Raw genomic sequence first — 15099 nt, 5'->3', positions numbered from 1 at the left:
TTATGTCTTCTGCTTGCCTTGAAAACAACTTGCCAGCAGCCTTTCCTAATGAGAAAAATTTAAGTTGTCTCTCCAGAGTTTTAATTCGTGGCGTTTTCACTTTGCTTTTCTTGTTCTGTTTCTCCTCTCTTTGTTTAGATGTTTGCCCTCCCAGTTTCTTTTCTCGTATTGATTTTTTAAAGCATTTTTCCAACTCCTTCAGCTCCCTCTGTATCTCTGGCTCCTTTTCCTTTAGGATCTTCTCTGTTTGCTTTTGTATTTCTGCCTCAACTTCTTGAAATAAATCTGAGGTGTAGTAGGCACCACCATTTCCCCTGACCATTGACTCAACCTTGGTCAGCAGTTGGCTGACTTGAGAGCGATTTTCACTATCGTTGTTGTTGAAGACGTGATATCTTCCTCCACATTCAGTTATCAGTTTTTTTAAAGGGCCAGCAGGGTTTTCTTCTATGTATCTCTCAATTGTTTGGGTTTTAAGGTCATCTCCTCTGGTGAATAAAACAATGATGAAGTCTTCTGACTTCTTGCCAAAAAACTCCTTGATCATTTTCACGGTATCTTGTTCCTCTTGTGTAAAGCGGCCGATCTGCAGCACCAGTAAGAACACATGAGGTCCTGGAGCCAACAAGCTGACACATTTCACAATCTCCTGTTGAACTTCAGCATTGGTCAGAGTTGTGTCAAACAAGCCTGGGGTGTCAACCACAGCAACGGGCCGCCCATCAATCTCTCCTGTTTCTTTTTTGCATAGCTGGGTCACTGCTATTTGACAAACTTTAGACTGAAAGCGACCTTTGCCCAAAATGGTGTTTCCCGTGGCACTCTTTCCACAACCAGTCTTCCCAATCAGAACAATCCTGAGACAGTCTCTCCTCGACTCCAATCTTTGACGTTCTCTACTTGGCTCCAATCTTGGAGATTCTCTTCTCTGCTCTAATCTTGGAGGTTCTCTACTCGGCTCCACCCTGAAAGAAGCTCCACCTGGCCATGCCCGGAAAAACTCTCTGTTTTGATATGTCTGATAATCTTCCGGCCTTAAAAAAGATGCATGTCTTGAAAGCAGATTCACTGGTAGCCTGGGAAACAAATCTTTTGTGAACCCTCTGCATCCCACATCTCTCATCTTTTCCACAGTGTGTAACATCTCTGAGACCTGCTGCTTGTCATTGATGTTGCAGACAATGTATCGTCCATCACAGCTCTGAAGGAGATCTTGGATGTTTCTGTTTCCCTTTAGAAGCCTTTCAAACTGCACAGAGTTAGGATTAAGCTCTGAAGTAAAGAGAATCATGGTGAAATCATTGACTCTATGGCTGAAAGTGTTTTGGATTGTCTCTAACTCTTTCTTGTCTTCCTCACTGGGATTATCTAAAGGTAAGACCAGGACAAAGGCGTGGACGCCCTCAGGCTCACAGAGGGAGATGCACTTGAGTGACTCTTTCTTTGCCGCTTCTTGAGGTTTTCCATACAAGGCAGGCAGCTCCACCAGGGAAACCCAACATCCACACACCTCTCCTTGCTTTTTAACACACTCTGAAGAGTCCGCCGGTGGACCAAACTTTCCCAGAATGGCATTCGCTGCTGAACACTTCAAGGCTCCATGTCTACCACACAGTACCAGGTTCAGAGGGTCTTTTGTACATTCAGGTGCTGCCATAGGAACTGTCTCTTCGGTGAAGGTGACATATTGTCCTCTGTTTTCATCCACTATCTTCTCAATCTTTTTCATCAATTCTTTACGATCATAATCTGAGAAATCCCTTTCATCAAAGTTCATTCTGTGCTGCCTTTGTCTGCAGTCTTGGATTAGTTGATTAATTGATGGATTCCCTAACCTGTCATTTTGTGTTAAGATGACCATGGAGTATTTAAAAATATCCTCTCCAAAGAAGCTCATGATGAACTTCAATTTTTGTCTGTCCTGCTCAGTGAAATCAGAAGGCTTAACTAACAGCAGCAGGACATTTGGTCCAGGCGGGCTTTCAGCTACGCACCTCATCAGCTGAAGTCTCACTTTTTCCACTGGCAGACTGAAGACGTCTGCTGATTTCACCACCTTGATGGGTTTTCTCCTCCACTGTCCTTGGGTTTGTGCAAATCGCCTGGACATTGTTGGATGATGTCCATTGATGAAGTTACTTAGTATTGTTTTATCTTCCTGACTTTTCCCAAACACTGTGATCCTGAGGTCAGACCCTGCAAAAAAATGAGAATAAAAGCATTACAGATTTACTTAATTCCATGAGGAACTCTGTCATTCATACATACATTTTTGTTTTGCAAAGACGTTTGGAAACAAATTTTTTCTGAACATGTAAAAATAATCATTTTTAGAGAGCTCCCTCCCACCATAATTTTTTCGTTTTATCTACTGAGCCACTTGCCACAATGATGAAATTAGGCTAATGAATTTGGGGAGTATATTTGATTCATTGACCTTACAGTATATACAGATGATATTATGCCATTTGTGTTGAATTCAGAAATATCCATCTACCATCCTTTAGATTGTAAAACTTGTTAGTCCTTCATTTCAGTTTAAAATCTGAACCTGGAGTGATCAAAGTCTTGGTTCTTGACTATACGTTTATCAAAGCCAGTTTGCAGAAAACAGCTGGAAACAAAGTTTGCTCTGTAGAGCTTCAGGGTTTACACGAGGACGGTCTGAACAGAAGACGCAAAAGTGGCGTCGCGTCTTCACTTTTTATTCCTCGTTTAGACGAGCATTTTTGGGAGGAAATCTGCGTGCATACGGTGACGCAAAAGTGTGTGAAATTCAATTGTATGCAGCCAGGCGGCATCACTTAAAGCGATAAGAGCATCTTTGGGCATGCAGAAGTTTTCACGCCACACATTTTCATCATCTACTCCTTCCACAAAGTTATCCACCATCCACTAGATCTCCCAGGTCTCGTTCACAGCCATCTGGCTCACCTCCGACGAATTGCTGCATCCTAAATGTGATTACAGATCCTTCTCTGTTCACTAATACTATCTGTACATATCCTGTACATTTGGTGGAAAGACTCCTGTAAGTTTATTAGAGCTGCCAGAGCAGCTTGAAGGTCCGACACATGGAAATAATCCCACGTTTGTTTATTTTCCTGTACTGGAGCATGTATGTGACGTAAACACATACGTGACGTGAGCAGATCTGAGCAGAGTTTTGCGTCTTGGCCGTGTAGACGGACACGCTACAGCGGAGCGTATTTAACTTTTCCACTTTGGAGGGTGGTTTCAGATTTTTGCGTCTTTAAGCCCCAAAAAACGCCGTCACCGTCTAAACGAAAGGCACTTCCGATAAAATATTTTGTCGTTTTTACCCGCGAGGGTCCTCGTGTAAACGGGGCCTGAGTCAATGTTGAATGTTGACTACTGCATAAAAGCATGGAAAATGAGGACTTGGGTCCATGCACCAAGAAAAGCGTTTGACATAACAAAACAAAGTCTTCATACAAAATAGAGGGTAGGTGGAAGGCAATGTATACCTCTACACCCTTCCCACCCACAGATTCAACCCAGAGACACTGAGATGATTGGCATCATTGTAACATATGGGCTACACCAGTTTGATTAATTTTTATATGAGCAGAGACCTAAATCATTCAAAATGATTCAAAAGGTGGTATAATCAAATTAAAACTTTACATAATAACTCAAAGGTTGTTAACTTTTTATTCTGTCAGTCTGCAGCCATGTTATAATTGGTTTGGCCCAATGCCCTCATTCTCCTTTGTCTTAAATTGAATCAAAGTCATTCTCCTCACTGACAGAAAGAATCTGTGATATGAAGTCTAGCTTGACTTACCAGATGCCATTTTGTCTTCAGTTTCATGGGGAGTTCCACTCTGGTAGTTGAAGTTGGTACCTGTTGGATTTAAGGGGACAGCATTTAGATAAAGTGAATAAATAACTATATAACTAAATAATACTCTGGATAATGTGCATAGTGTTCCAATTATAGCCCCACTGTGCAGAGCAGATATCTAAATAAAATATTAAATAATGTAAAATATTCGAAGGCTCGCTAAGTCTATGAAGTGCATTCAAACTACATTGTGTAGTATGAGATAATAATAATAAAATACATAAAATAAATATTGGACATATCGCCTTACACACGTAAAATTATGTTAAGTAACTTATAAGGGGCCTTAAATATACTAAATATACTATATTATTACAGTTTTTCTCAGTCGCTTTGGTGCATTTCTCACATCGCTCTTTACATTTTCACAACAGTTAATGCATTTCTCAAAACAATTAGTACAAACTGCAAAACCTAGTTGATAACCTGCAGAAGCGTGTCACTTGCTCAAAATGGATAGCTCATTCCTCAAAAGCAAGTATTCATGTCAATAAAAGTGTCAGTGACATCAAGATGAAAAGTCCTGACACCATGTTTATGAACGAGAAAGTCAAATGTCTCTGTCATGTTTTCATTATGACAGTTTACTCTGTGAATGTTTTCAAATGCAAAAAAGTCAGATCTTGGTGACGCTACCTGAAAATGCTCCAGACAGCACTATATACTATTTGCACAGCCATTTGAAAACTACAGTAAAATACACATTACTGTATTAAGTGAGGTAACTGAGTACAACACACTGAATATGTATGTTTTATATATTTACTGTATATGCTCCTTGCAATTCTAATTTGTTTACAGCATTGTGCAAAAGAAAACAACACCCTTATTTACAACAAACATAAACTCCCTTTGGGTAGAGCTATGCACAACTGTAAACAATATTGCAGCACATAACAGAACTGAACATACAACATACATAGTACTGTAAGTCATTGATGCACATCCAGACCTTCCTCTCTGTCTGGCCACATAGTTTCATCTACATCACAGACAATATCATCTCTGGCAATGCAGCGAGGAAAGTATCTCCATAAGTGGCAAATCGACCCTCTGCAGGACTCTGCTGTGATGTCATCACATGTCACCCCCTGACTCCCCCCATACCCTCACCCCTCTTCCACGAGGATGACCTTCCATTTCTGTGTCACAGTATTCCAGAAATGGTCCACACTATGTCCTGCTTGGTTCATATATGTTGAAAAGTGTTTATGGTTTTATGGATTCAGCTCTGAGTGATTGTAGAGAATTGGCTTATCATTGGTTCAACTAATGCTTCACATTGCCCTTCTCATCAGTGAAAGCTGAGGTTCACCTGAGAGAAATTATTCAATTTAGGAGACATTTTCAGGAGAAAAAAAAAGATTTTTAAAAAATTTATAAAATTTGCTTGACAGATTTTGACAACTAGTTCAACATTTTTGTATGTAATGACTCAAGCAATGTAATGAGGACTATTAGTTTTATATGGAATGACTATTCAGCATTCACAAGTATAGTTAATTTTGACTGACATGACATAAGCAATGATAATGTTATAAAACAACAGAGAGTTGTATGAAAGCACTTGATGACTGTCCAAAAGCATTTGCAATTTGTTGAAAGGAATGACAAACTGCTACTATGATGAGCACAAATGACTAAATGTTGTGGAGGTTGAACTAACTGTTGTGCAAATGTAAAGAGCGATGTGAGAAATGCACCAAAGCGACTGAGAAAAACTGCAAATATCAATGTACCAAATATACAAGATAATTGTTTTTTTTAATTTAGGATACAAACATTTACTTTGTTTCAGAACATACAATTAAAAATAATTAGGAGTAGATTATAAACAATAAATATTTATATATATCTATATATATATATATATATATATTTTATTAGCATTCAACACCTGAGGAGTAAGTAAACTAATTTCATTAATTAAATTCAGGTTGAAGACTACATATGTACACACACATATATATATATATATATTTGCTGATTTATGCATTTATTATCTGTTAAATCTACTCACCAGATCTATTTCTTGTTGTGCCTCTTACTCTCAAAGCGTAAAGATTGGTCCTATCTCTTTTCTTGCCTTGTGTTAACATTAATGGTCAATACCCGCACACTAATAAATAACTGATGTAGGCTGTAAGATGATTGGTTGTTGCTGTTGTTACACAAGTTTGACAGCAATGAAACAGCCCTGCCAATGTTTAATTGTGTTTAATTGTGTTTTACCGGTTAGCAGCTTGTGACTTAACAAATTATAGGCTTGGTTCAGTTTAAGTTATTTATAGTGGGTAAGGGTGAGCTTAGACCAAAAAAAGGTTTTTGTTTTTTAACTGATGTAGTTTTAGTTGTGTTTTAGCCATGTGCTAAACAGAAGCAACTACAGAAACCACAAGTAACTTCTGTTATAAGCTTTGGCTCACTTTCTTTTGGTCTTGTCCATCCTTGGTGAGTTTGAAGATGTTAACCAAGGCCTGCTATAACACACTAACTGGTTAAGTGACATGAAGAGCAGTTTTGCTAAATAGTGTATACACAAAACATGCACACTTCTAAAACAGAGACAATGTTCTCAACTTCAAATCTATATATATAACGATAACATTGGCTGAACTTTTTTTGTTTTTGTTTTGTTTTAGTTTTTTGCCCATCAGGGAAATGGAACTTCCCTAGAGTTCCCTCAAGACAGTAACAGGTGTGCCGGTGGTTTCTAATAAAGGCTCAGTATAACTTGTTAAACTTGTCCGTACCAATATGTAGCTCATAAAAGTTCATCAGTCATTTCCTGTAAGGGACATTTGAAGTGTAATGCTGATTTTATCCAAAAAAGTCATGAACATAATTTAAATGTAACTGTAAACTGTTGATGAACTTGTCTAATAAAAAGACAGAAGATTCCAAAGACAAATGACAGATGATTGCCTCTTTCGTTGAAGTGCACCTGTCAGTCTTAAGGTTTCAGACCTTGTTAAAGATAAAGACATCAAGAGAAGTTCTCATGTTCAAACAAGTGATAGTTACCCCTCTAATTTAAACTCCACTCTGTCCTAATAATAATAATAATGCATTTTATTTGATAGGGCGCCTTTCAAGGCACTCAAGGTTGCCTTACAGCATAGATAAAACAAAGCAGAACATCATACAATTTGTTAGATGAAAATAAGAATAGAAATACATTAAACCAAATACAATAGGATACATTCAAATATCATAGAAAACATTTACAAATAGATTACAATAAAGGAGGGGGGTTGGTGCGGAGGATCAGATGGAGTGTGCAAGTCTGAACAGGTATGTCTTGAGTTGTGATTTGAACTGATTGAGAGATGGGTGGAGGAAGATGATCTGACTGGGCGGGCGGGTGTGGCAGTGTGGAGGAGGTCAGAGAGGTATGGAGGGGCGAGGTTGTGAATGGCCTTGAAGGTGAGCAGTACAGTCTTGTATTGGATGCGGTGTGTGATTGGGAGCCAGTGGAGCTGCTGGAGGATTGGTGTGATGTGGTGACTGGATGGGGTCCTTGTGATGATGCGGGCTGCTGAGTTCTGTACCAGTTATAGTTTGTGAAGAGTTTTTTGTGGAAGTCCAAACAGGAGGGAGTTGCAGTAGTGAAGTCGGGAAGTGACGGGACTGTGGACCAGGATGGCAGCTGTGTGGGGTGTAAGAGAGGGGCGGAGGCGGTTGATGTTGCAGAGATGGAGGTAGGCTGAGCGGGTTATGTGGCTGATGTGTGAGGTGTATGAGAGTGTGCTGTCGAGGATGACACCCAGACTCTTTACCTGGGGGGATGGAGAGATGTTAGAATTGTCAATGGATATTGTGAAACTGGTAGATTTTGATAGGGTTGTTTTTGTGTCAATGAGTAAAATTTCTGTTTTGTTACTGTTCAGTTTCAGGAAGTTGGATGAAAACCAGGACTGTATTTCGAGGAGTGAGGAAGGAGGGAGGGAAGGTGGACTAAGGTTCAGTGGAAACGTGGAGCTGGGTGTCATCCGCGTAGCAGTGGAAGTTGATGTGGTGTTTCCGGAAACCAAGGGGGAGTAGGTAGATGATGAATAAGAGGGGCCCCAGGACAGAGCCTTGGGGCACCCCTGTGGTGACTGGGAGTGGTTGTGATGTGAATGATTTGAGTTGGATGGCAGGTTGATGACTTTGATTTTTTGATGATATCAGTAATTACAGAAACTGGGGGCAGGGTAAATGCTGAGAGAGTGTGGGAGGGGGGCACAGATGGAAATAGAGGAGATGAACTGTGAGAGGCACTGGGAGTAAGTTGCTGGTGGATGTTGTGAATTTTAGCAGTGAAAGAGGATAGAATAGTGTTGCAGGAGGCGGTAGAGTACATCTGTGGTGGTAGTGAGTCCGGAGGTTGAGTGGTGTTGCGGACGAGTGAAAAGAGGGCTCTTGAGTTGCCATAGTTGGAACTGATTAGATCTGCGTAGTATGTGGATTTGGCCTTAGTAAAGCAGTTCTTGTAGTGGAGAATGTGGTTGTGATAGATTTCCTTGTGAACAGTTAGACCAGTCTTATTGTAGAGGCGTTCCAGGCGCCGTCATTTGGATTTGAGTCGTCTGAGAGCGGGCGTGAACCATGGTGAGGAGCAGGTGAAGGTGGCATATCTGGTTTTGAGTGGGGCGAGATAGTCCAGGAGATCATGGAGACTGTTGCTGTAGTGGAGGACCAACTCATCAGGGGTGGAAAAACTGTCTGCATTGCGGAGGGAGTCGATTCCAGAAGAGAGAGTGTCCAGGTTAATGTCCTTAATATTACGGCATGAAATAGTGCGTGGGAGACGGAATTTGGAGAGTGCAAGGTTGACATTAAAGGAAACTAGCATGTGATCTGAAAAGGGGAGGGGAGTTGCTTGACAATTGATAGGGGAGAGACCAGAACAGCATATTAAGTCCAAAGTATGTCCTTTTAGGTGTGCCAGGAAGTTTGCGAGTAGCTGGAGTCCAAAGCTGTCTATGCAGGAAGTGAAATTCTTGGTGAGAGTGTTGCTGATATTGTCCATATGGATATTTAAATCACCCAGGAGTAGTATGTTTGGAGAGTGTGTGGAGAGATGAGTCAGGAATAGAGCAAAATCGTCGAGGAACTCCTTTTTTGGCTTGGGGGGACGGTACATGGTGGAAAGGATGGTGGGGGTGGGGCCAGATAACTGTAAGGTGATGAATTCAAATGTGTGATAGGCAGGGGTGGGAACCGGCTGGACGTTCCACTTTTCGCGATGGATTATTGCGAGACCTCCACCCCTGCCAGAGTCACGTGGACGACAGCTGTAGATAAATCCTGGAGGAGTGGATTCATTCAGAGAAGTAAAATCAGTGGGTAGTTGCTATGTTTCTGTGAAGCAAATTAAATCTAGGTTATGGTCCTTGATGATGTCCTGAATGAGCTGTCCCTTGCTTGTGAGTGAGCGGATGTTTAGTAGTCCAAAGTTGGCTGTGGTGTTTTCAAGTTTGAGGGATGGAGGGGCAGGGGCACTAAGTTATATGTAGGAGAAGTTATTTTTGTTTACAACTTTGAGAGTAGATTGAGGGCGGAGGGGGTCTGACAGATACAATGGTTGTGATGGGGAAGGTAGCAATAGAGTGGGATGAGGGGTGCAGTGACAGCAGGGGCCTGTAGGGGGAGTAGACAGAGAGAGTAATGGACTGAGAAGGCGAAATAGAAGAAGAGGGGGAGGCAATGCACCTGGGGTACGGTCGAATAGTCAAAAAAATCAGCTCCTAAGTCCTTTCCTAACCACTTTTCCTTAACCTCAATGGAAAACGTCACGAGGTCAAGGAAAGATGAGAAGGAGAATTCATGAGGAGTTAGGAGAAGACAATCGCGGTGTTTAGAGAATCTGACTGCACTTACACTTAGTCTACGTCATCACGCGACGGCGAATGTTGATGACGTCGAATGTCATGGTGACCGGTCGGCCTTATATGCTGCTACCGCAAGGAATTGTGGGACGGCATTACCTCCTTTCCTTTCGTAAAGGATGGTCCGGTGTATCCTATGCTAAAGGAGATACTAAAGGAAGCATTGAAGCTCCTTTCCTTAACAGTTAGAGAATTCGAACAGCTCTTATCATGGCGGCTACGATAATACTTCCGGGTCATTTCACTCAGTTAGGAAGGTTCCAAAGCAAATTTGACTATTCGACCGCAGCCCTGGTCAATTCAGACCAGGTGCATTGCATTCTGGTCTGAATTGAACTACTTTCTTCTTCTTGTTTTAACAGAAGCTTAAACCAAGACTAGTTCACAAGTTTTAAAGTAAGAAAACACTCAAAAAATGTTCAAAATTTAGCACAAGGTTTTCCAATAACCATTTGAAATTGTTAATCACATTTTTCACTAGCAAAATTGTATTTTCATATTGATGAAATCTATACGATCTCTAGCTTCAAACATGCAAGATTTTTTTGTCTTCATTTTTGTACAGAAGGATGAAGAGGAGTCACTATGAATACGCCTAAAATGCAGAGTTGGAGAAAACTTTTAAAATAAGTTTTATACTTTGAAGGATGGACTGTAGACTTTGAAGTGGACCTTCTCCATTAAGATGTTTTCCTTCTTCTGTTAACTGGCTTTGATGGAAGTTTAAATCACAGGCTGGTGGTGATTTTTTTTTAGCTGTGACTTGTCAGATGATGATCTAATTGCCCGTAAAGTCATTTTCGTCATAGATTCTGCAAACCGCGGGAGAATGGCTGCTGGGTCGCGCCAGACCACAGGGAAATTGTGGAGCGGCTTTGTGATGCTTTATCAGCATGAACACTTTAGATCAACATGTTTACAGACACATTATTACACCTTGTAAGGTATTTGGGTTGTTTGATTTATGACCTCATACTGTTCGTATGTGTGTTATTATTTAAAAGCTGATCATAAAGCTGTTTTTTTGCTTTGTATGAAAACAAAACAGAAGAAAGATCAGAGAGCTGACAATACTGTGTTCCACTGATCTGCCAGACGTACAAATTTAAACTCCACCATGCTGCTGTAAGGCAGCGGGGGTCTTTATTTTTCATACCTGAGAGCCTGTTGGATGTGTTTGATTTATCACACGGCCCCGCCTGCATGTAGAACCGCGTATGTATTAAACACATACATTTGTTTTAAATACACACAAGCCGCTGCATGTTTGTAGACCCCTCGCACTCGTTTTATCCTGGGAGGTCATTGGGTATGTTTGATTTATAGCCTGGTCTCTCCTGGCTGTGTTTTCACACGGATCCAACACCACCCCACCCCTCACTCGGTGTGGAAAGAATTAATAAAACACATACACACACACACACACACTAAAACACAGATCTTCAAGAGGGTCAGTTCAACAGTCTGGCTGAACTAACTGTTCTCCCAAAACATTTCTGATCATTATCAGAACTTCCACTCACTCTTATTAAAGTAGATCTGCACATTTAATCATGTTTTTTAAGATAAATTATATGACTGTACTGTCAAGAAACACATTGGCTCAACTTGCCCTCTACTGTTTTAAATCAGCTCTGAACCTTGCAGAACCAGTGCTTATATACAGTCAACTGGTTGGGACATATTGCCAACTTTTAGCTATTTTAGAAATTTTCAGTTAAGCTCAGATAGATTTGATGGTGAAATATAGAATTACTTCAACCATCAGTTGGCTTTTATACACTGTAACTTTGTTGAAATTTGCAATTCATCTAGAATAGCAAAACAAATCATAAAGACAAGCACAAGGTTTGTTGTTAAATTTTAGGACAGTTGAATGTACACCTGTCACACTTTCAAAAGTTTTATATGTTCAAGAAAAGTGCTGTTTTGTGGCATCATGTTGCCTTAAATGTTTGTAACATTCTTTTGAAAAGTTTTAAGTTTTCTTTAAGATTCACATTAAGTTGATATTGTAATCATTGTGACAGACCTTGTTGAATGCAATGTTAGTCATAATCCATTCACTTTTTATCATACATGCTCTGATTTCTTGTGATTGTTTACAGTTAAAGTATTTTTCTTTGAAGGCAAATTGTTTGTAAATGTGCACAAAGTGTTATAGTGAGAGTCTGTGGCACAAAAACAAGCATTTATACAACTACAATTGCAAAAACCTACATGAAAAGAGAATGCTTCAATTTAAAATGACAAAAAAAAACACAAGTTTTCCAGTTTTGGCATTAAATATCTTATCCTTTTACTTTGTAGGTCACAAACTATTCTGCTCCAGAATTAATCACAACTAATATCTGTATTTCTCCACCTCTGCTCCCCTCTTTAACATGTTTTTTCTGTCTTTCAGTCTTTATTTTCTTTCCTTCATTTGCTCCCTCTCAGTGTTTTGTACCTTCTAACTTTATTAAATAAGCATCATGTCACACAGCTGACATCCCCCTCCTCCCTGCACTCCTCCCTCTTTGGCATTCTTTTTGTCTCCTTTAATTTTTTGTCTATTTGTCTTTTTCTCCTTTTAGTTATTTATGCTTCTCAGATTCTCTTTCTCACTGTTTATCCTCCCTTTCTTCCCCTGAGAGTCACTTTGACAGAAAAAATAAAGTTGTCTAAATTGCGACTGTGATGTATCTGCAGAAAGTTTCTCATCGGAATCAAATGGAAACGATGTCTGCCGTAGGATAACATAGAAAGAAAATTACTGACATATTTAGAAAATGTTCAGCAGGAATGTGTAATCAACACCATTATTAGAATAGATTACAATATAAACAAACAAACATGAGTATGGTTGTGGAAGTTTAAAGTTTGAACAGTCTGATGGTTAAGTGGGGCTTCTGATTGCATCAAGAAACGTTTTAGTGAAGTCAAGTCAAACTTTATTAGTTGAACATTTCTCACATGTGCTTTAAATTATCTGGACATTAAATAGCCTTTGTGGTTTGGATTAAACATAATTTATTTTCATTTTAAGTGGTTGTCTTAAGCTGTTTGCAAAGAGTAATTAGTCTTCTAGCTCGAAGGCACTTTGGCAGACAAACACGGGAGTCGTGTGGGAGTTGAACCTGTGACCCTCAGTTACGATCTGCTCCGTCTGACACCCTGCCACCCCAGCGGGAGAAAAAACATGTGGGAAATAGTTTTTAAAATAGTTTGGGCTGGATCTGAAAATGTGGTTTTGAACATGGAGTTTGCTCATGTTGTTAGAATGATGTTTTTGGGTGGACAAGGTGTTGTTTTAGCAGCGGTGTGACCCAAGAACCATCAGCTCTCTGGCTGCATGTTTGAACAACATCGTGGTCATTAGTTGGTCCGAACAAAGTGAGAGACACCAGATATTTCCCATAAATCATTTGGGCTTGGTCAGATGTGAAATCGAGCTGTTATCAGATGGGAAACGTTTTCAAAATCAGACCTGGACAGAGTCACTGACACATCCCACTGTCCCGTTTGTCAGCAGTTTGTTTCTGAGGCAGAGTTTAAAGATGATGATAATGTCAGACTGCCAGTTGCAAATACCTACTGGCCAGATATACATGAGTATAGCTTGTGCTATTCATGGTCATGATTTTTAACTCCGATTTTATTAATTCAGGTATAAAACAATAAAGAACACGGCACAGTGTCAGTTGGGTTCATGCTCTTAGAAATCATATTCAAATGTCTCTGACGTCCGAGTTTATGGTGGTGCCTCTGCGTCAAGATTTGTATTTTGTACATTTTTTGCGTTTCTGATGGAATTTTGCTTGCTGGAGTCTCAATATATATGAGTCTGTCCATGTTGAGTATCTCCTCGACTGTGTCCAGCCAGATCCTCACAGTGGGAGAGTCCTCTCTACACCATTTCTTGGCCACCATTTCTCGAGGATCTGGCTGGACACAGTCGAGGAGACACTCAACATGGAAAGGCTCACATATATATTGAGACTCCAGCAAGCAAAATTTGCCAGCATAAATGTCATTCAGTTTTGACAAGAAAATTATCAAAATGCCCTAACCCATGCCCCCGGACCCCCTAGCAAGCTATTTTTTTGTTGTTGACAGAAATTAAAAATAACACAGTAGAATAACAAAGATTCTATAATACAGTATCTCCCGACTGTGAAGAATGTCATGTGAGGTGTTCGCTCTCATTTAGCTCTCAAAGTGCATGAGATTGATGCATTTTACTAAATGTATTAAATTTTCTTCCAGACTCTCATAAAATCCCGTGTAAAACACTGGTGTTTGCTTATTTTCCCCCCAGATATTTTCAGGATGCTGTACTTTGATGATATATAGAAGATTGTAACAACATTAAGTGTAAATGAAACGTGTTTGTGTTTTCCTGCAGGTCCTGTATCTTCTACAGAGCGTGCATGGACATCCCCAGAGGAACAGAGCTGCTGGTTTGGTACAACGACTCCTACACTTCCTTCTTCGGCATCCCGCTGCAGTGCATCGCTCAGGACGAAAACTGTGAGAAAACACTGCTAACTTTCCTTCGTTGCTTCTCTGTTTCTTTATTTCTCTCACACATTTACTTTTGCAATATTCAGACGACCTGAACAGTGAAATCCTCCTCAAACTAGCAGGTGAAAGGTTCAGGTTCTCTCACGATAAAGCTGACAAACATCCAGAGATAAACCAAACGTCTCAGCTCTGCAACTGCTCTGCCTGCAGGAAAAAAGCAGCAGTTTTCTTTGGATGTCGCTCTAATTTTATTACCAACAGCATTTAAACACTTAGACTGGAAGAAAGCTTTTGGCTGCCATAAAAATAACGCAGTTAACGCAGGTTTCTTTTTTTTAATGCAAACTTGCTTCTGGCTGATGTATTTGTCTGACAAACCAGCCAATCAAAACACGACTGGAAGAAGTCCTTTATTTGCCAGAATGTGGGCAGTGTGATGGCCTGGTGTCAACCTGCTGCCCCTCCTCAACCAGAGACCAAGTTTCTAAACTTTCACCTTTTTCCTCTCCAAACAAAATACCCACATTTCAGAAAATCTGTCTTTTATCCAGGATTTTCATCTTTCATCTCAAAATATTTCTGCTGATTAATGAAAACCTCATGACTACAATGTTTTAACTTAGAAGTCCACTTGGTTCTTGTTTGTGTTCACAATTTTCAGACTATGTAACAAAATCAAATGACGCATTTTGAATGAATCTATTAATTTTCTGGCAGAGAGAAAAAAGTTTTCATGTGTCTTAAATTTGATCTTACAAGTATTAAATATCTTGGAGTCAAGAATTGTTTTTGCTCCAAATTAGTGCTGCCTTAATTTAATTTCTTGTTTGCCTTTTGTCAAAAGTCTTTAAC

The 15099-nt window shown here is 40.0% G+C and overlaps 2 protein-coding genes across 2 annotated transcripts in view; one reads left to right on the top strand and one right to left on the bottom strand.

Moving 5' to 3' along the window:
- On the bottom strand, positions 1-8284 carry LOC131975310 (GTPase IMAP family member 8-like). Its single transcript, XM_059337942.1, has 8 exons — positions 8212-8284; positions 7844-7968; positions 7495-7647; positions 7188-7413; positions 3809-3868; positions 1086-2196; positions 101-926; positions 1-45 (listed from the first exon to the last, which is right to left on the bottom strand). Exons 1-8 carry the CDS (start codon positions 8282-8284, stop codon positions 1-3), a joined length of 2619 nt encoding a protein of 872 aa, XP_059193925.1.
- Positions 1-15099, top strand: part of prdm6 (PR domain containing 6) — a 118485-nt gene that overhangs the window by 67925 nt on the left and 35461 nt on the right. Inside the window, exon 7 of the mRNA XM_059337382.1 lies at positions 14129-14253. Coding sequence (XP_059193365.1) covers positions 14129-14253 — 125 coding nt within the window. The remainder of the gene's footprint in view (positions 1-14128; positions 14254-15099) is intronic.

The sequence above is a fragment of the Centropristis striata genome, chromosome 7, assembly GCF_030273125.1.
Source record: "Centropristis striata isolate RG_2023a ecotype Rhode Island chromosome 7, C.striata_1.0, whole genome shotgun sequence".
Taxonomy (NCBI): domain Eukaryota; kingdom Metazoa; phylum Chordata; class Actinopteri; order Perciformes; family Serranidae; genus Centropristis; species Centropristis striata.
The sequence above is the reverse complement of the archived record's forward strand: the minus strand, read 5'-3'. Positions and strand labels throughout refer to the sequence as shown.